General features: G+C 38.9%; 1 protein-coding gene across 3 annotated transcripts in view; it reads left to right on the plus strand.

Moving 5' to 3' along the window:
- The window catches only part of CSMD1 (CUB and Sushi multiple domains 1), a 2,734,739-nt gene that overhangs the window by 2,408,782 nt on the left and 304,533 nt on the right, over positions 1-21,424 (plus strand). For all 3 annotated transcript variants that reach the window (XM_073589180.1, XM_073589181.1, XM_073589182.1), the window contains exons 45-48: positions 485-565; positions 6,726-6,839; positions 14,145-14,333; positions 14,625-14,771. In XM_073589180.1, the coding sequence (XP_073445281.1) occupies positions 485-565; positions 6,726-6,839; positions 14,145-14,333; positions 14,625-14,771 (531 nt within the window). The remainder of the gene's footprint in view (positions 1-484; positions 566-6,725; positions 6,840-14,144; positions 14,334-14,624; positions 14,772-21,424) is intronic.

A 21,424-nucleotide genomic window follows, 5' to 3' on the forward strand; every position in this document is an offset into this window, starting at 1 on the left:
TTAACAGCTGATTTACATATAAAGAAAAATATGCATTACTCTGGAATAAAACATCAGATCACAGATTTCAAGGTGTCATTGTATTCAACTTTCTATTATATTAGGGTCCATATAGTCAGCTTTGGAGGGTTGATACTACAGATTCACTTAAAAGCGTGGAAAACTAAGCTTATTTTTTATTTGATGAACAATTTCTTTAAAGTAATGTACAGGTGTATGCCAATATGCCATTAATTATCCAAATGATGAAGTATAAATCCATGCAACGTGCAAGGTAATTTTAAGAGATACTCAGCAACATCAACAGAGCAGATGAAAAGCTTGCATTTGAGTAATTAAAGCAGTTTTCCAATATCTTCTCTTAGTATGAAAATATTCAGCAATTTTGAGAATATTCAGCAAAATTTACCATAAATGCAACATATTAGCATGCCTACATTTCTAATTCAATTGGAAATTAACACCTGTTGTTTTTTCATTGCAGCTTATGCGTTAAAAAAATGTCCGCCGCCAGCGGTTGTTTCCGAAGCTGATATCATTTCAGATGATGATGATTTCGAAATAGGTATTGCATCTTACTTTGCCAGCTCTCCTGCTTCATGTTCCAACTATATGCTAATTTAACCATAAAAATTCTTGCAAGTGCGAAATACTTAAATGTCAACCACGATATAATTGACATTACTTAACAGTGATTAATAGATCATGATGATTGGCTGCCATTCTCCTTTACAAATGTACCTACCTAAAAGTTTAGCAAATGTGTGTGGGGTCAATAATATAACATCTAACATTCCCCACTGGGAATATAACTACTGAAAGGAGTGAGAAAAGGCATGAACAAGAGGCAGGTGACAGAGACAAGGACCAGGTGGGGTAAGAAAGGAAGACATGTTTGGCAGTCTCTATAGACTGAAATTAAGCATCTGCTGGTATAAACTGTAACATGGGCACATGTGGATTGCAAAAGTGCCTATGGCTTCTGCTGCGTGTAACCTAGATATCAGTGGTGGCACAGGCTGTAATGGCTGCATCTGTGGCTGGGGCAGACTTTTATTTCCTTATAAATTATTTTTATTGATTTTCAAAAGAAAGATAGACCATCTGACAACAGTATAGTGAAAATTGTTGCAGAAAGTATAGTCCATGAGTAACATCAGATGAAACCACATCTATGCATGTGCTAGTTGACAAATAATAATATTTATTTACAAGTGAAATTTAATAATATATTAAGTAGTTTTCAGAGTATCAAAGGACAACAATGTTCAATGAGGTGACACAATAGCAAAAATCATCTATCTGTTGTAATTGAAACATGTTAAATATAGAAAGCAGAGGATGTTTGGATGGGTTACCTGTCCACCAGAGGTACTGGCCTAGCTGTAAGTACAGAATGCTTACAATGTATGTGCAAAGACAAGAACGGTAAAGCTTCTGGCCAACCAGATACCACTGAATGGACTCTATAGTATTAGATGTTATCATGCAGAGGGGGATAATGAGAGTTGAAATTCACTTAACTGGACCTAGGGGACCTATATATTTTAGAAGATTACTCCTGCAATTTTTTTTATTGCCCCACTTTGTTAGAAATCAATAAGGTGGGTGTATTTTGTGCATAAAAATACTTACTGGTCGCTGTCTTCTACTATTTCCGTTTGCTCCAATCTGTTTCAAGCATCATGTGACAGTAGCTCAGAATTTGCGACTCACAGAGTAGACTGATAGTTCCTTTCTTAATGGCTATTAGATCCTTGTTGTGAGTTTCATATACAAACACAGGGAAAGTGACCTCCGGTCTACATAGAAAATGTTGTGTGAGCTGGCTGATCACAAATCCGGCTACACAATGCTGGAGAGGATCTAAGGAACGTTGAAAATAGCAAAAGACATTGACTGGTAAGTATTTTAATTCACTCAATACACACACCCTACTGATTGCTAATGGAGGTGTTTAAAGGTACTGTCACACTTAGCGATGCACCAGCGATCCCGACCAGTGATATGACGTGTTCAGGATCGCTGGTGCATCGCTAAGTGGGCGCTAGTGAGCTGCCACACAGGCAGATCTCACCAGCGACATCGCAGGAGTCCGGGGTTACTAATTACCTGTCAGACAAGGCGATCCTGACGTCCTCCCGCCCGCGTCCATGCGTCGCTCGTCTCCACAGCAGGAGGCCCAGCAGGAAGCTGACGACGAGAAACGGCCCAGGCCGTTCTCGCGCGATCAGCGATAACCAGCGGGGGAGCAGTCGGAGGTAAGTATCAGACATAGCGATATTGCTAGCAATATCGCTATAGCGTCACAAAAACCAGTGACGTTGTAGCGATATTGCTAGCGATATCGCTTAGTGTGACAGGCCCTTAAGCCTTCTAATTTAGCTAATGTCTGTGTATCAACAGTGATCCTGACACGTTGATATCATTGTCGGGATCGCAGGTGAGTTGCTATGTGTGACTCCAGCTTAAGTTTGCTGCAAACCCACAAGGAGACATCAAGAGGAACTGGAATGGAATGTGTTAACTTGTGCTGCCATAAATAGTGGTGAGAAGACCAGGTTACAAAGATAAGCAGATTAGTAGTCATTGCGTTTCAAAGTATATAGCTTCTTCATCAGGACATCGTGGTTTCCCAGATTGGAGGCAACTCTGGTTCATATAACAGGTGGCAGACTTTCACACTGGTATGCACTTCATCAGTTCTGATTCAGGTGAAACACATACCAGGGTGAATCTGCCATCTCCTGTTATGTAAGCCAATATTTCTTACTAGACAAGTTTTTCATAACATGGAATAAAGCCCCTTGAAGATATACTCTTAGTGAGTGCCACCTTTCTTCTGTCATATTGTGGATTGATTGCATAACTTATACTACCATTTTGAGGATTTCAGTAGACTCTAATTTAAATTGGAGGGGGTCTCTAACCTTGATGAGAAGAGGTCAATCATCTAATTCTAAACCAAGACCAATTTTGACAGGCTGGGATGGTGAATGGGCTGGAAGTCCTCAAGTCGAAGAGAACCTCTGAGTCTATGAAGACAAGTTGTCTCAAGGGGAAAGATGGCAATTCTTACTCCATTGCATCCTTGTTTTAGAATGTTGGCATTTTATCCAATCTGTTATGCTCTGAAATTGTATTACCTGTTTTTGTATGTTGTTTTTAATAGCAAATAACAGTAACTATAGCAGATTTTAGGAGTTAAAGGAAAACAGATTATGCTGAAAAAACATAGTACAAACTCTCAATTGTAGCTCTCCATTGGGCTTTGATCAAAAAGTCAGGAGATGGCTGATGCTAACAAAAGGTACAGCACCAGTACCTGAGAAAAATCTTCAAATTTTATGTCACCATCCCATATTCACAATAATTTGGCTTTCCATTAGAAGTTACAAAGTGTGAAGTTCATCATATCATCCAATAAGTACCCCTAGTGCTCCCTCAGCGTGTTGCGATTTGATCAGCCAATCAGATGACATGCACCTATTCAAATCTATGAAAAAAGAAAAAATGTAGTCAGCTCACCACTGTGATGACTTCACCGCCAGCTAATATCCAGCACGGTTCCAATTGAGCAAACATAAGAAAAAAAGGCAGGAGGGAAGGATTCAGTGGAGTAAGTAGCAGTTAAAAATTAACTTTTATTCCATTTAAATAAAACATGGAAAGGACCACATCAGGGTATATAACACATGGGAGATCAACACATTTCGACTAGAAGTCTTTGTCAATTTTTAACTGCCACTTACTCCGCTGGATCCTTCCTTCCTGCCTTTTTTTACTCAAATCTATGGGTGCGTGTAAAACTTATATAATATATTTAATGTGGTGATCCACAAGGAGGTGCCAGATGTTGCAGAGGGGCCAGCTGTGACATACAGTTCTACTTTAATCAAATGGAAGCATCAGCAAATGATAGCGTCAAATGGTGGCTGAAGTGGGTTTATGGACCTTTAAACATTTCTATTGCCTCCACAATAATTGTTAATAGAAGATGGATAAACTTATAGAGACACTCTGGGACCCCCTGGGGCACTCCTAATGATGGCATGAAAATACAAAGCACGTTGTACATTAATCGATACTCTGTATCACATGTATGCATTACAATGCATATATATTTTCCTACTCATAGTGCCCACAGTAATTCTGGTAATCAATAAAGATGAGCTGGAAAAAAAAATAGTGCAATAGGGTCTTATTCAAGTAACAACAATGCTGCAATACAGCAAAAAATCATTTTGTGGTTTGTCCTAAGGAAGAATTTTGCTCTACTTTGAAATGTATTGACAATAAACTGCACTGATCCTTCCTGGTATTCTGCTATTTTCACTGACGATCTCTGGATTTATTCATTGGTGTCTTTAACAGTACTAAAAAAGTGTTTCTTTCAACCTAATTCTTCACTCAGCAGTAGAATGTTTACTGGGATGCCACAATAGTGCATCAAATACAGTAGGCTAGCAAACAGCTATACTTCTCAAATTCCATTGTAAACTTCCCTATAGAAATATATTTGTATTTTTTTTTACTCTGATCGCTAATTTGCTATGTTAAAATCCAATCATATATTAACATTTTTTGACTGAACAGTGTGAAAAATACATAGACTGCAAATTCAAAAATCATACATTGATCTAATGCCACCAGGCAAAAATTAAGAAAAACTGAACAAGTTCTTAGTTTAACATTCTGATCAGACTGTCTAAACCCCACTGCCTCATTATGGTGAACTCCGCTGTGGGTCAAAACCAAAAAGGTGCGGCGCAGTGAGCAAACCACTGATGCAGTGATGGTGCACCATCAGGGCGGGCGACCTAGTGCCTCACAGCACCCATGCTGCGAGACTGAGTCCCCATACCTTCAGGCCACACCACCGCACAGGCACTACACCACAGCAACAATTGCCGCCACGCAACACAATTACCAGGTGAATGTATGTAAAAAACTCACCTTCCACAAACTCTCTGCTTGTAAAGTGAGAGCAAAAATTGGCAGAACTCCTCTTGCAGTCTCTTGTTAATATTTTTGGAGATGCATAACTTCTTTTTCATCAAAATAAAAAGAATATTAAAAAAGTACAGTCTAATTTTGAAAACAAGATAATAACCTAATAATCAGTTGGCTAGTCCTCGGGTTCCAGAGGAAACATTTTATTGAAGAATTAAATAAATAAAGGTAAACCACATGGGGTGCCACCAGCTAGCTTTCAGGTTTAGCAGTCCACACGATTTGGCGTCCACATACTCTCTGTGCCATGTGCATTTAAATAGTATAACATAAAAATACTTGAATAAAAAGTAGTAGTCCACAGTTCAAAAAAGGAATCTGTCATAAGGTTTTGGCTGCCCCATCTGAGACCATAACCCTTAATCCAGTGATGTATCACTTACTTTGTGTTTGCTGCAGTTTTTATAAAATCACAGTTTAATCTGCTTCAGATCTACTAGTTCTCTAAATGTTGAGCTCTGTGTAACCACGCACACTCCCCTGATTGGCAACTTTCTTTGTTCATTGTGTATAGGCATAAAGCTGACAATTAGTGGTGGGGCAGGGTTATACAGAGCTCATGAATATGAAGGACTACATAGCAGCATCTTTATTAGTTCTCTAGTGACAATCTCCTGCTGATAAAAAGTAACTTTACAAACCTAGTCAAGAAACTCCGCAAGTGACACCTCACTGGAATCAGGGTCTCTGCCCCTACATCATGCTGCTTTCAGAATAGGCAATGAAACCTAGTGACTATTGATGAGAGAGTGTGCTCATTACTCGAGTTTTCCGAGCATGCTCGGGTGATCTCCAACTATCTTGGCAGTGCTCGTAGATTATGCTTGAGTTCCCGCAGTTGCATGATTTGTGGCTGCTAGACAGCCTCAATACATGTGGGGATTTCCTAACAAACAGGCAATCCCCACATGTATTCAGGCTGTCTAGCAGCTGCAAATCATGCAGCTGCGGGGACTCAAGCATAATCTACGAGCACGCCCAAGATACTAGGAGAACACCCAAGCATGCTCGGAAAACTCGAGTAACGAGCACACTCACGCATCACTACTAGAGACAGATTCCCATTAATACAGTAAAATTTTTACTCTCCCAGTGAAAGTAACATCTTTGTAAGAACAAGTTGACATAAAAATGAACAACAGAAAAATATATATCAAATAAAACCTAATGACATATTCACAAAAATATCTTTATTTGTGGCGTCTAGTATCTGTATATTTCACATAAATTGATTTTAAGATAATTAATGGTTCAAAAATGTGTTCTTAATTGTTGTGAAAGGATACCATTCTCTGATAGACTTAATATTAAAGGGAATCTATCGGATACCACTATTAACCTGTAGATATAGGGCTAGTCTGCAGGTTAACGTTATGAACATGACAAGCCGATGTACCGAAAATGCAGCACCTGGGAGAAAATGATCTTTATTTCTCTTGGTAGCTGCTACCTTCAGTAATGCAGGTGGTTGCTGTAAGCACACCCCAGAACTTTCACTGTCAGCCGGTTCTGCACTGATGTACTGATGCTTGCACTGATTTTGGAAAAATTGTTTCATATTTTAATTCAATAGCACTGATAAATGGTAGCCCTTACACATGATAAATACCTTAATTGTGTTCTAGCTGGTTTTGTTACCCATTATATTGCATTTGAAAATTTAACAAGTTCAACATAAAATTAAGCTAATTTCATCTGTTTTCCCTTTTTAGGTGATTTTGTAAAATACAAATGCCATCCAGGGTTTACCTTAGTGGGAAATGACATTTTGACCTGTAGGTTAGCTACCCAGCTCCAGTTTGTGGGCTCCTTGCCTACCTGTGAAGGTAAGTGTCTCATTTCACAGTACTATAGTTACAGTAGTATAATTATCATGCAGAGTTTTTCAGTTCTATGGGAATATTTGTGCATGTGATTTGCATTATTACTGACTGTTCAAATTAATTGTTCTCTGGTGGCTTCTTGCGATTGGTAAATGTAATTATTTAAAGCTTTTCTTGAGGCTGTTCTTAGTTGATAATGTGAAAAGCATTGTTTTCTCTTGAGCTCTAAGTGGAAATTAAGCTTTTCTGAGCCATTAACAAGCTAAAAGCTATACAATACTATAAGTCAAGTGTAGATATAGCCCTTAATAAATAGTATGCACAGTGAATTGTGTCCCTACTGTAATATCTATATATTAAAAAATAACAGTGGTGTTATTATATTAGTAATATTAGTAATGGAAGGTAACCCCATCCCCCCAGACCATTTTCTTTCTTTTTTTTTTAAGTTTTATTTTTTCTTCTTCTTCTTCCAAAAGCCATACCTTTTTTTATTTTTCTATCAATTTTAATAAATGAAGGTTTGTTTTTTGTGGGATGAGTTTTACTTTTGAATGACTCCACAGGAGGATCGTAATGACAGACATGGGGGCCATCAGCATAACCCTGGTTGTCAAAACAACTCATTGGCGCTTTACAATCTCGTGAAAGGGACACCAATGGGTGGGATTAATGATGTGCTTCTGACTGGCGTGTGTTAAATTCTGCTGTTAGTGGTTGACAGTGGGATTTATCAGGTTAACAGCTGTGAGCAGAGCACCGTTCCATCTGCGGCTGTTAAAGACACATGATGACTAATTAAATCAGTCATCCTGTGCAGGGAAAGATGCGGCCTCTATGTGCGAGCTTGCATCAAAGGCTGGGACATGACATATAAAGGAAATATGTGTCATATATCATGTAGGGGTTAAAGGGATCCTGTCTTGTCCCAAAACACTATTAAAGCTGCAGATATAGGGATAAGTGTGCAGGTAAACAGCATGCAAGGATACCAAGGAGCTGCACAGAAAGCATGGCTACCGTAAGAAAACAAACTTTATTCTTCCTTGCAGCCTCCAGCTATCAGTGATAGAGGCACGGCTGGCACGACTTTGGTCACCGATCAGTGTATAGTGAGCGGTGGTTGCAAGCATCCCTGGCACATTGAGAGTCATGTCAGTTAATGTGTGGGGGTGTGCTTTTAACTGACACTCACAAAATACTCAATGGTGACTAATGCCTCGCCATCTCCGCCTGTTCGACTGAAAGCCAAAGGCATCTGGAAGGAATAAAGTTAATTCATGTAGCTTTAGAATGCTATCAGCCTGCAGGTAACCCCATACCTGCAGGATAATAGCATTTGGGGACATGACAGGTTCCCTTTATGATACTATAAATATTGCATCTGCAGGAACGGCAAGGACCTGTACTCTTCATAGCTTAGCCAATTTAGGTTAACTCTGAGATCTTTAAAAAAAGACTAGTATTAGAAGACTGTAACCTAGATAAGATGTCAACATTAGTACAGTATACTGGAACACTGACGTGAAAAAAAATAAATGCTTTTAATATCTTTCTTATTAATAAACTGCCTAGTTTCACTAAATATCTGCCCTCACATATATATTGTTTCAATTACGGATATTAATGTTGAGATAACAGCAAAGACAATTACTGAGAGGTCGTGCAAGTGGTTACATTTAAGTTTCAGTTACCAAGAAAATTATGAAAATATGCATGCACAGGTGAATTACAAGTACGATATGAAAACACATGAGGATTGTTGAGGCAGAACAGCATTTATAAATATTAAAATGTATTTTAGCTTAACAATAGATCCCCCAAGTGTAACCAAAATTAGTCATTCTTACATACTCGAAGCTGAAGCAGTCAGGTCTCGCATAGTTGTCGGCTTCATTTTTTTCTTCTTTTACCTGTACACTTGATCACAACTTTCAATGAGGTCACTACATGAGGGAATACACTGAATCGAGACCTTCTTTTTTTATTAGAAAAATATTGAAACTTTAATAACAGTAATTTTTGTTGAGTAACTTTTTCAGGCTTTGTTAAGAATTAAAGCCATTCAACTTCTTTTCTTTCTTTTATTTTTTATTTTTTATATAGCACTAACATATCCCGCAGCGCTTTACAGTTTGCACATATTATCATCACTGTCCCCAGTGGGGCTCACAATCTAAATTCCCTATCAGTATGTCTTTGGAATGTGGGAGGAAACCAGAGTATCCGGAACAAAACCACGCAAACACGGCGAGAACATACAAACTCCTTGCAGATGTTGTCCTTGGTGCTATCCACTGAGCCACCGTGCTGCCCACCAACTTACTAAGGCCTAATACTGTTCCACTTGGTAAAATGAATGGAAATGTCCACATTTCAGCATATAACAAATCTATTTTTATTAAGAATAAAATAGAAGAATGTCTTAACAAACAAATTTAGGTAAATGCAATAAAGTGACACACAGGCCAGTGAGAATAGGTGCAAATACAGTGTAATGTAATGAAAAAGACTTGGGTATACTAATAGATCACAGACTGAATATGAGTCAACAGTGTGATGCAGCAGCAAAAAAGGCAAATGCAATTCTAGGATGTATTAACAGAAGCATACAGTCTAGATCACGTGAAGTCATTATTTCCCTCTACTCCTCTTTGGTCAGACCTCATCTGGAATATTGTGTCCTGTTTTGGGCACCACATTTTAAAAAAGACATCAACAAACTAGAGCAAGTTCAGAAAAGAGCGATCAGAATGGTGACCGGTCTGCAAACCCTGTCTTATGAGGAAAGGTTGCAGGATTTGGGAATGTTTAGTTTGCAAAAGAGAAGACTGAGAGGAGACTTAATAGCTGTCTACAAATATCTAAAGGGCTGTCACATTGTAGAAGGATCAACTTTATTCTCATTTGCACAAGGAAAGACTAGAAGCAATGGGATGAAACTGAATGTGAGGAGACACAGATTAGATATTAGACAAAACTTTTTGACAGTTAGAGTGATCAATGAGTGGAACAGGCTGCCACGAGAAGTGGTGAGTTCTCCTTCAATGGAAGTCTTCAAACAGAGGCTGGACAGACATCTGACTGGGATGATTTAGCGAATCCTGCTTTGAGCAGGGGGTTGGACCAGATGGCCCAGGAGGTCCCTTCCAACTCTACGATTCTATGATTCTATGATTCTATGCGTGTGATATGAAAGATACGGAATCAATCTGTAACTAATGAAATTTGCTATGGATTTCCCAAAAATATTGAATTCTTAAGGGATTTGATTCTCAAAAATACCAAAAAATAGCAGTCAGCTAGTTGCCATTTTAATACATTTTTTGAGTGCAGGGCAAGGGTTAAAAATAATATGTATATATACTCGCCTTTCCTATGCTTGCCCTTCACCTGTTCTTACAGTGACACAGCATCCCAGTCCTCTGGGTAGGATTTTGGATTTTCTGCACTACTTTCTAGTATGGAGGCCCATGATTGACCCCCACAGTAATATATAAGGGCAATGCATGTCATCATGTGAATAGCCAAGCATGGTCATGCGGAGGGGTGATGGAAGTCTTTGATCTTCCAGCACTCTGTTCCAGTGCTGAAGCCTGTGTTTGGGTGTTTTGGCAGTTGGAACTCCATGAATTAAAAGTAGTGTAATAATCTAGTGATAGCACATCACTTATGATAATAGATTATTAAAACTATACCACTTCCTGGAATGATATACAGTAAGTTGCCTTTTATCCTTTTGGCTTATAGATCACAAGAATATAGTTTGTTATAGAAAGCATTTAAATATAAAAATAACTTTTGAAATTTCATAGCAGAGCAAAACTGTCCTTTAATGGAAAAGTTTACAGTAGCAACAACTCAATAATTTCCGATATTAAGTGTTATAAGTTGTGTCCATTTGACAGAAGAAAAACAAATACGGGTAATTGAATATCGCTGTTTTTGGAATCAGTCTAGTACTATTATGCCGTATTCTAAATAATTATTCTAAAATTCTGTCCTGATTGCATTTACACACATCTTCAAGACAAACAAAACTATTTTTACTAGCATTTCACATTTGCCAAAACAATCTAATTTGTGCTTCTCTCCACCTGTTTGATAGGTAAACATTTTCCTGAAAAAAATAGAAATTTTGTAATATATTTGTGTAATAAATGATAACTGGATCTGAGCTCATTTAATGCTGAATCTGTAGGCTGTAAATAATTTAGCACTGTCTGCATACGAAACCTCTTCTGTTTTATTTTTAGCAACTTCCTGATAGTAACAATAATTATGTTTTTCTCATTGATCATTCAGTTAAGGGAAGTGGTAAAGTTTATTGTCTGCAGCTTGGTGAGAAGGTCTATAATTTTACTGCCCGTCAGAAAGCATCCATTGTGAAATTTGGAAACATTCCTAGATTCTGTTATTCTGAATAACATGTCTCTTTTTTTACTACCTTTTACTTTGAAATATAATTTGGTCATAAAGAGAGAGATGGCAGATTGAAAGGCAAAAATAGTTATATCCCAAATCTGTGCTTTATATGTCCAAAACAATTACCCTGTCTATAGTTAAATGCATAAGATATATAATTTGCATAATAAGCAGCAGCAGCGTACGCTTCCTCCAGTGACTCTTTATGGCTTCGCTGTAAGTCAGAGGATCCCAGTACTCACACATCTTATACCTTGTTATTTATTAGTATGATAATGCAGGGTTAATAAATATGTATATAGCATAAATTTGGCATAAATAGAATAACTAGAATAAATTGGTCCAGATATACATACAGTGGGGCAAAAAAGTATTTAGTCAGCAATAGTGCAAGTTCCACCACTTAAAAAGATGAGAGGCGTCTGTAATTTACATCATAGGTAGACCTCAACTATGGGAGACAAACTGAGAAAAAAAAATCCAGAAAATCACATTGTCTGTTTTTTTTTCATTTTATTTGCATATTATGGTGGAAATAAGTACTGCATATCTAATGAATAATTAATCACTGTCACTTGGCTGCACTGTAAAACTGTACAAAAGTCATTGCTTTAGAAAATCCAAAGCCCCAATTCATTAAAATCAGAGTTGTTCACACCAGTCTTAAAGGGAACCTGTCAGCAGTAGATTTGAGCGAAACAGGTCGGCCAGATTCATAAGTCACCGACTTATGGCAAAGTCGGGTTTCGCAGATCGAAACCCGACCACAGCGTGAAGTCGGCCATGCGGTCGGCAAAACGAGCGCCAAAGTTGGATTTCCCAGAATGCTTGCACATGACTTTTGCAGCGTCCGGAGAGAGAGACTTTAAAAAGCGGTCTGGCATGTAGGTGTGTTTACTGTCTTCAACTCCCTGCCGACTTTGCTTCCCCATTGACTTGCATTGGGTTTCGTGTTTCAGTCGGATCTTCGACTTTTCACGATAGTCGTCCGATTTCGTTTGACTCAACTTTTCAGAAGGTCGGATTTCATGAAACCCGACTCGACCCTAAAAAAGGTAAAGGCGCTCAGGATTGTGCTCAGTAACCTACGAACAGTGTCCGGTCAGCGCTGTAATACTGATTAAAATGATACCTTCGCTGATGAAATCATTTTTGTGGTTGTTGATTAATCTTTATTTTCAGTTTTGAGCTGATGATATGCTCATGTTTTGGGGCAGAGTACTGGGGTGGTCTTAATGTGGTGCTCTGCCAAGCTATTCATACTCATGGCTTTTGAGAGGTCACTTATCCCTCAGTGACCTGTCCCTATGTAAAATAATGATTATTATATACAGTATATTGAAAAAAATCACTTTCAGCAGGTAGGCGCGCCGGTGGCAGCACCTGAGCTGCAGCATGATCGCATGTATAATGTGCATTTAATTCTTTAATTTGCTTGAATAAATAAATTCATTAAAAAAATCTGTCTCAAAATAGCACAGGATGCGCATGGGCATTAGCAGCTATTGGTGTTCCGATAGATGCTAGTGCGCAGGCATCGGTGGTGTCATCTTGGAAAAGGCAATTTTTTTTTCCTCTGGAAAGTTGGCACCACCAGTGCCTGCGCAGTAGCATTTATTGGATTGCTGAAAACTGTTACTGCGAAGGCAATGTCCGGAGCCATTTTGAGACATTTTTAAATAAATTTATTGATAAATGCAAATTAAAGAATTAAAAGCACATTAAATATGCGATCGTCCTGCAGCATTAATATTAATTATGTAAAATAGGGGGCAGGTCAGTGAGGGATCAGTGACCTGACAGCAGTCTTCAGCATGAATAGCTAATCAGAGCACCACATGAAAACTCCCCACAGGCCACCTTGGAGAACAAGCATATCTCTAACTCAAAACTGAAAATAAATGTTAAAGAGCAACCACAAGAAGGATTTAATCAACCAAGGTATAATTTTAATCAGTAGAAGGCTATGTGCCCACGTAGTTTTTAGTGCTGTGGATTTCTCCCTGCAGATTTTGTAAAATCCGCAGGTAAATCCGCAGGTCAAAAGACCTGTGGTTTACCTGCAGATTAGCCAGCGGTTTTGCCCTGCGGTTTCTCACCTCACAATGGTGAAGGTAGGAAACCGCAGCGGAATCCGCACAAAGAATTGACATGCTGCTGATTGTAACCCGCAGCAAATCAGCTCGGAAAAATCCGCAGCATGTGCACTGCATTTTTTTATTTCCATAGGAAATAAAGGTACTGTACAAGGCAGCAGAACCTGCTGCGGACCCGCAGGGCCAAATCCACTGCGGATCCGCAGCAGAATCCGCAGCATGTGCACATACCCGAATGGCGCCAACCTGACACTGTCTGTAGGATACTCGGCACAATCCTTCTCACAGGTTCCCTTTAATGAGGGACGTGTTGGAGTCAGAGGCGCCTAATTCATGAAGAATGAATCAGGCACCTTCTAAAAATGGCATTACCTTGCTCACAATTCACCACAAATCTTATTCCAAACAAAGACTTGAGTAGGATTTGTGATGTAAGGTATGCCACAACTCATCATTCATTAGTCAAGTGTGCTTCACCACACCCTGTCCTGTCTTCACCCAGCACTGCCCATTTCATGGAGCTGGGCAACATGGACATGAAAACGTCAGATTTTGCACAAATGTAATTTTTCAAAGTCGCTCGACAAATAGAAGTCCTAATTTTTTTCCCACACTGGAAGAGGGAAAATTAGACAATTTTATTTTGTGTTAATGCACAATGGATTAAGGGGGGGTCCTATATCTGTAGGTAGATAGGACAATAGGTATTAATTTTATACTGTAATTTAAATTGGTTGGTCTATCCATTGCAATGTCTGATAATCTTTTAATCATCAATCTCTTATAGCACAGTGTCCTGCAAATGACATTCGCCAGGAATCATCTGGAGTGATCCTCAGTCCTGGCTATCCAGAGAACTATCCTAACTCTCAGACTTGTTCATGGAGTATTAAGGTTGATCCAGGCTATAACATTTCAATATTTGTTGATACATTTCAAAGTGAAAAACAGTTTGATGAGCTTGAGATATTTGATGGTAAGAAAATGAATATACAAGTAAAAGAAAGTTATTTTTACTGTAGTTTATTATTCAGGTATTGTAGATTGTATGCATAATACACTGAAGATTAAATAAATGAAGATACACTTTAGCTGATTTGAAAGAAAAAAAATTATGACTCCTACATGTGCAGAATTTCATAACAAAAATTTCAGTATGACACTAAATCTAAACTAATGTAAATCTAAGGCAATTATATTTAGTGCAAAATATAAAAATATCAAGAAGACATGACATGTATTTATATTTTATCTCTCTTTTTTAAAGGGCCATCTGGACAAAGCTCTCTTATTGTGGCTTTAAGTGGCAATATAACTGGGCAACACAATTTTACAAGTAAAAGCAATAATATTTTTCTTCGCTGGTCAACAGATCATGCTACAAGTAAAAAAGGCTTTAAGATTCGATATTCAGGTTTGTAAATACACAGATAATATTTTGGAATTTGTATTGCGATTATTTTTCAAGCATGTGTATTCTATATCTCTAGCTTTTTTGTTGAGTTTCAATGCTGTAAACCAAATTCATTGATATCAAAGAGCAAATATGTTTCTTTTTGAATGCTTAAGACACCTTTATATTTTGTGGGAGTTTTTTTGCACTGTGTAAAATCTATGTAGAAAATTTAAAAAAAATGATTAGAATGTGCAAAATTTTCATAAAACTGTGGAATTAAAAACAATTAGAACAGAATTGTTGAGAATGTACAGGCGCATCTCACAAAATTAGGATATCATCAAAAAGTTAATTAATTTCAGTTCTTCAATACAAAAAGTTAAACTCATATATTATATAGAGTCAATACAAACAGAGTGATCTATTTCAAGTGTTTAGTTGTGTTAATGTTGATGATTATGGCTTACAGCCAATGAAATCCCAAACGTCATTATCTTAATAAATTAGAATACTGTATAACACCAGCTTGAAAAAATGATTGTAAAATCTGAAATGCTGGTTTACTGAAAAGTATATTCAGTAAATGCACTCAATACTTGGTCAGGGCTCCTTTGGCATCAATTACTGCATCAATTACTGCATCAATGTGGCGTGGCATGGAGAACATCAGCCTGTGGCATTGCTGAGGTGTTATGAAAGCCCAGGTTGCTTTGATAGCAGCCTTCAGCTCATCTGCACTGTTGGGTCAGGTGTTTCTCATCTTCCTCTTGACAATACCCCATAGATTCTCTATGAAGTTAAGGACCAATGAGTTTGCTGGCCAATCAAGCACAGTGATACCGTTGTTTTTAAACCAAGTATTGGTACTTTAGGCAGTGTAAACAGGTGCCAATTCCAGCTGGAGAATTAAATTTCCATCTCAAAGGTTGACAGCAATGGGAAGCATTAAGTGCTCTAAAATTTCCTGGTAGATGGCTGTGCTGACTTTGGTCTTGATAAAACACAGTTGGCCTATACCAGTAGATGACATAGCTCCCCAAACCATCATTGACTATGGAAACTTATAATCCGATGCATCTCATTATCCACTAAATGCATTATGTACATACAGTATATACAGCGTGGGCCATTTATATGAATACACCTAAATAAAATGGGAATGGTAGGTGATATCAACTTCCTGTTTGTGGCACATTAGTAAATGGGAGGGGGGAAACTTTTCAAGATTGGTGGTGGCGACCATGGTGGCCATTTTGAAGTCGGTCATTTTGGATCCAACATTATTTTTCTCAATGGGAAGAGGGTCTTGTGACACATCAAACTTATTGAGACTATCACAAGAAAAACAATGGGGTGCTTGGTTGCAAAGTAACTTTATGTGTGGGCTTGCTTTTTGTGTGATGAGTTGCACTTCTGATCAACACCTTTAGCTTTGCCATATTGTGTACTGGAAAATGGGTAAAAAATTCAAAGTGGAAATTATAAAAGAAAAGTGCAATTCCACATTTGCTTTGATTTTTTACTATGTTCACTAAATGCTTAAACTGACCTGTCTTTATGATTCTCCAGGCCATTACGAGTTTGTAGATACCAAACATGTATAGGTTACTTTTTATTTTAAAGGTGAAAAAAAATTGACATTTTCCAAGAACCTTAGCGTCTCCATTTTTTGTGATCTGAGGCTCAGAGAGGGCTTATTTTTTGAATGCCTCACTGACGTTTTTATTGATACCATTTTTGTGTAGATGATTAGTGATGAGCGAACTAGTACTCAGCAAGCGCCGAGCATTTCCGGGATTACTCGGTGGGAACACAGGTCTCCACCCAGTTTTTTGGCAGACTTTACAGAACCAATCACGATGCAGGGAAAGTCTGCCAGGCAATGAAATGCCGCAGCCATCTTTGTTGTGGTTGTGCAGTGAGTGGCTGGCCGCACAGCATCATTAGGGGTATAAGAGACTGGATGCTGCCCTGCTCGCCGCATGCAGCTCTGGATTGAGATGGTGTCTCTGGACTTATATACAGCAGTATTTAGCCCAAAAATTATAAAAATACAGGCCACACGTTTTTAAGTGTGGTATCTGCGTGCCAGCTCATATCTGTGTGCGCTCAAAGTTTGGCAAGTTTACAGCTGTTTTCTTTTTTGGTCTGGGGTGTCACTGGACTTATATACAGCAGTATTTAGCTGAAAAAAAAAAATTACAGGCCACACATTTTTCGGTGTGGTATCTGCGTGCCAGCTCATATCTGTGTGTGCTCAAATTTTGACCAGTTTACGGCTGATTTCTTTTTTGTTCCGGGGTGTCAGTGGACTTATATACAGGAGTATTTACCCCCCAAAATTTTTTAAAAAAAATTGTTGTAGTGGTATCTCCGTTCCAGCTCATATCTATGCGTGCTCAAAGTTTGGCCAGTTTACGGTTGATTTCTTTTTTGGTCCTGGGTGTTACTGGACTTAGATACAGCAGTATTTAGCTCAAAAATTAAAAAAATACAGGCCACACATTTTTCAATGTGGTATCTGCATGCCAGTTCATATCTGTGTGTGCTCAAAGTTTGGCCAGTTTACGGCTGATTTCTTTTTTGGTCCGAGTGTCACTGGACTTATATACAGCAGTATTTAGCCAAAAAATTATAAAAATACAGGCCACACATTTTTCGGTGTGGTATCTGTGTTCCAGCTCATATCTGTGTGTGCTCAAAGTTTGGCCAGTTTACGGCTGTTTTCTTTTTTGGTCCGGGTGTCACTGGACTTAGATACAGCACTATGTTGCATTATTTTAAACAACAGCCCATATTTTACAGTGGGGTATATCTGTGACATGCCTCGTACATCCGTGTCTCAAAAATTGAGGCATTTTAGGCCTAAATTCCCTTCTTTTTCCAGTCTATCACTCTCGTTATATCCAGCAGTCTTTTGCATCCAATAAAAAAAATATTTTACAGTGTGGTATATCTGTGACATGCCTCATATGTCTGTATGATTAAAATTTGGGGATTTTAGGCCGGTATTCTAGTGTTTTCCAGTCTGTTGCAACAGTTATATAGTTATATACAGCACTCAATTTCTTTTTTTTAAAAAAAGACCTCATTTTACACTGGGTGATGTCGGTAAAAAGAATTTGGTTTAAAGTTGTTATGGCAGCTTCATGACTGTGTTAAATGCTCCAACTACTAACACCGTCATCATCATCCACCTAGAGGCAGTCACTGTGCAGATAAAGTCTGAGTAGCAGAGGGTGAACGCTTAAGCGCTATTGTACTCTGTCTTGTACTCTGTCTCTGTACTACGAAGGCTAAATCTTCATGATGAAATCATGCCTGGAAGAGTCAGAGCAAGATTACATGGAAGTTCACGAGGACAGGACTCGCAACAACTGAAGCCTGGTGTTTCTGGGCAGGATTCTGACAACCCCTCACCTACTAATACTTAGCTGGTTGGCCACTGATGTTTAAAATGAGCCCATGCATTGTCCAGGACTGAAGATAGAGATTTTGATGTTTTGGCTGCATTTAAAGACATGTCAATTGGAGAGCGTGGTGGTCGGAGATGTGACTTCTACACCACCGCACAAAATACCGCCTCTTCACCACCCGATTTACCGCACTCCCCACCTTCTGTCTCTTTCACATTCTCCCGCAGAATGAAAGTCCGCAAGAACAAGGTCCTCTCCCCTCTGTATCAGTCTGTGATTGTAATTTTTTTGGGTTTAAATGATATTTATTCCTTTGTATGTAACCCCTTGTTATGTACAGCACCATGAAATTAATGGCTCTATATAAAAAACTAAATAATAATACTAATAGTAATACTATATGGGTGTTTCCTAGAGACAATCCATCAAACGTGTTATTGAAGGTTTTTTTATGACAACTTCAGCTGGGCACAAACTATGTCAAATTGGTAGGTGTGCTCCAGTGGGTTTTGGCACAGTGTCACATTGACTACAGGCCCCAGATGTTATGCATGTCCCTAATCTCACTTCTACTTCAGCAGCATGATGAATTAATTGGAAAAGCACGAGGTATTGGTGTAGCTGTTGTTTTCTTTCCAAAGAAACTCAATAACATCAATTATGTGATTTGCCGCACATGGAATGGAGAAATAGTAAAGATGACAATTGACAAGTAGTTTCACATTTGAGGTAAAACACAATTCAACAATTTCCTTTAACTCTTACAACACGTTACATTGAAAAGCCTTGAAGAAAAAGATGAATATATTGTGAAGCTAATAGGTATGAATAATTAATCACACCAATGATGTTGCATAATTCTAAACATACCAAACCTATTAGGGGTGAAATTATTTTCTACCAAAAATTTAAAGTTTCAGACTAGTGTCATCTTATGGAATGATATGAGCCACAAAGCCCTTCAAATTGAAACTGTTGTGGATGTACTGTAGAATTTTCCCTTGAAATTTTGAAGTACATGCCCTCTATGCTGCTTGCATTAAAGAACTGATTTGCCAGATATGTAATGAGTCAGGATGACTGGTCCACGGGTACCTGTGCTGCGTCGGTTCTGGACCTGTTTTGGCTGCATCCCCTTTTTACCCATGGATGGAATAGGAGAACGGACAGGCCCCATTACACAGAATGAGGGGTTGTGTTTAAATAGGGAACAAGCCCAGAAGCTGAGGGAAAAAAAGAGAAGAAGGAGTGAGTCACCAGCTGTGACCGTGTGAGCAGCAAGGGGGGCAGTGCAATATGTACCCGAAGCACCGACGCTGTGGCAAAATGCAGCAGACAGACAGACCTGGTGACCTAGAGGCAGGGAGGCCAGCTTTAGAGAATGCAGGCAAGACAGCAATGATTTTTGGCATGGACAAGCAGAGCATAGGAGGCTGAGTAGCATGCTCCGTCCTTAGTACAGTGGCGCTGCAAAGGACTGTTCCTGTAGTCTCCCACCACTAATAGCAGTACTACCATCTAGCAAGGCGCTGTTTGCCCAGTAACCACTAGAGAGTGAGACGCTGTGCTCTCCTTGACCATGAGTACAGCGCACGTGCGCAGTAGAGAGAGCCAGTTCATGCCACATATCCAGCTTGAATAACCAATATTTATAAGGCACAGAGGAATGACAGAAGACATTGGTATGGTCAGCAAGGTACTCCCTCACTATCTTCAAAAACATTGTATTCCTTGTGACAGTACCCTGCGCCTCTGTGTCAGGGTGATTTGCCATTGTTCCACAGCCTCTGCTGTATTAGAGCTGTGTCTCTCTCATCTGTACTCCTTGGTTGGCCAACGAACTGTGTCCTCTGCTGCCAGTGTTTGAAATAGTAATTTTATTAATAATTCCGCTATTAGGGCTCTCTGGTACTGCAACATTTTAGTACACCTGCCTGCATCAGGACTAAGAGATATAAAGTTCTTTGATTACCATGGGTCTAGAAGTGTCACAAATCAGTATTGCCTGTCTGTCATCCAAAATTTTGAGGTGTAGATGACTTGCTAGCAGGGCAAGCCTTGCTGTCAATGCATAAGAAAACAGAATGGCAGTACATAATGAGTAATGTGAAGTGGATTTCCGGTGGCCATCCAGTATGTGGCTTGAAAAAGCTTATTGGGGTGCATGTAACTTTGGGGCAAGCCAGACCTTCCATTCAATGCAACATTTTTTTCTGGAAGCCCTCCTGTACCTCTCGTGAAAGGGGTATTGTGGTGCGTCGTAATTCTTGGCAGCCCATCCACTCATTGCATAGACAATAACAGTTTAGGAGACCCACTGTTTAATAATGGCCCTTTAAGAAGATTAATGCCGCCTGATGCCCCAGTATAAATAGGCTCTGTGACTACCCTCCTTCAAGAACAATATTCGCACTAACTCGTAATGGAACAATGTGCCTGTCAAGCGCAGGCTAGAAAAATGCCTAGAATATCTAATTTTCTCAATTTCAGTGATCTAAAAGTGATCAGAGACCTTCATAGGGATGTAATAAAAGAGACTACACATTATCAGGTGCAAAACAAACCCATTTACTCAACATAAAAGTAATAACTTTGATATACACAAATTTCAAAACTCCTGAGAAGTACACTTTCATTTGCAAGAAAATCTGCCTTATTTATATGAAATATCCACAAACCTTTCTCTATCCATTCATAAAACAAGCTAAATAAACAATTGTAATGACTAAAAACATTACATACCAACCTTATAAAGTGTGATGTGTTCGGGACCAATGAGCCTGAGAAGCCAGCACAGCTATATCTTCCTTCCTGAAGCTCTGCAGACCAACTGTGGTATCAGGTTTCACACAGCAGCTAGAGCCAGGAGACTATCTAGAGGGAGGGGGTTTCCTGAAAATCTGGTGAGAAGGGAGAAATGAAAGAAGAAGAGCTGCGCCTGTCAGATCCATTGTTCCTGACCGAGGGTTAAGAATCCCTCATTCATAAATGAAACAAGATGTCTCTCCTTATGTGTCACACACCACATGGCCAGCTAGGGTTTTTAAATGTTACAATGATATTTCCAAGTAAATGCATATGTATTGGTTGAAAGCAATGTTAAAGTTGAAAAACGCTTCAAAAATGCTGAATCTGAACATAGCCCAAGTGGGGGAGGAACATTTTGGTCTGGGGCTAAATATTTTGCCTTATATACAAGTCATTAACCTGGAAAAGATGTACCTTTACATATTTCCCAGCAAAATCCATTTTGGT

Source organism: Dendrobates tinctorius, unplaced genomic scaffold, assembly GCF_039654945.1.
Source record: "Dendrobates tinctorius isolate UK_male_01 unplaced genomic scaffold, ASM3965494v1 ptg000107l, whole genome shotgun sequence".
Lineage (NCBI taxonomy): Eukaryota > Metazoa > Chordata > Amphibia > Anura > Dendrobatidae > Dendrobates > Dendrobates tinctorius.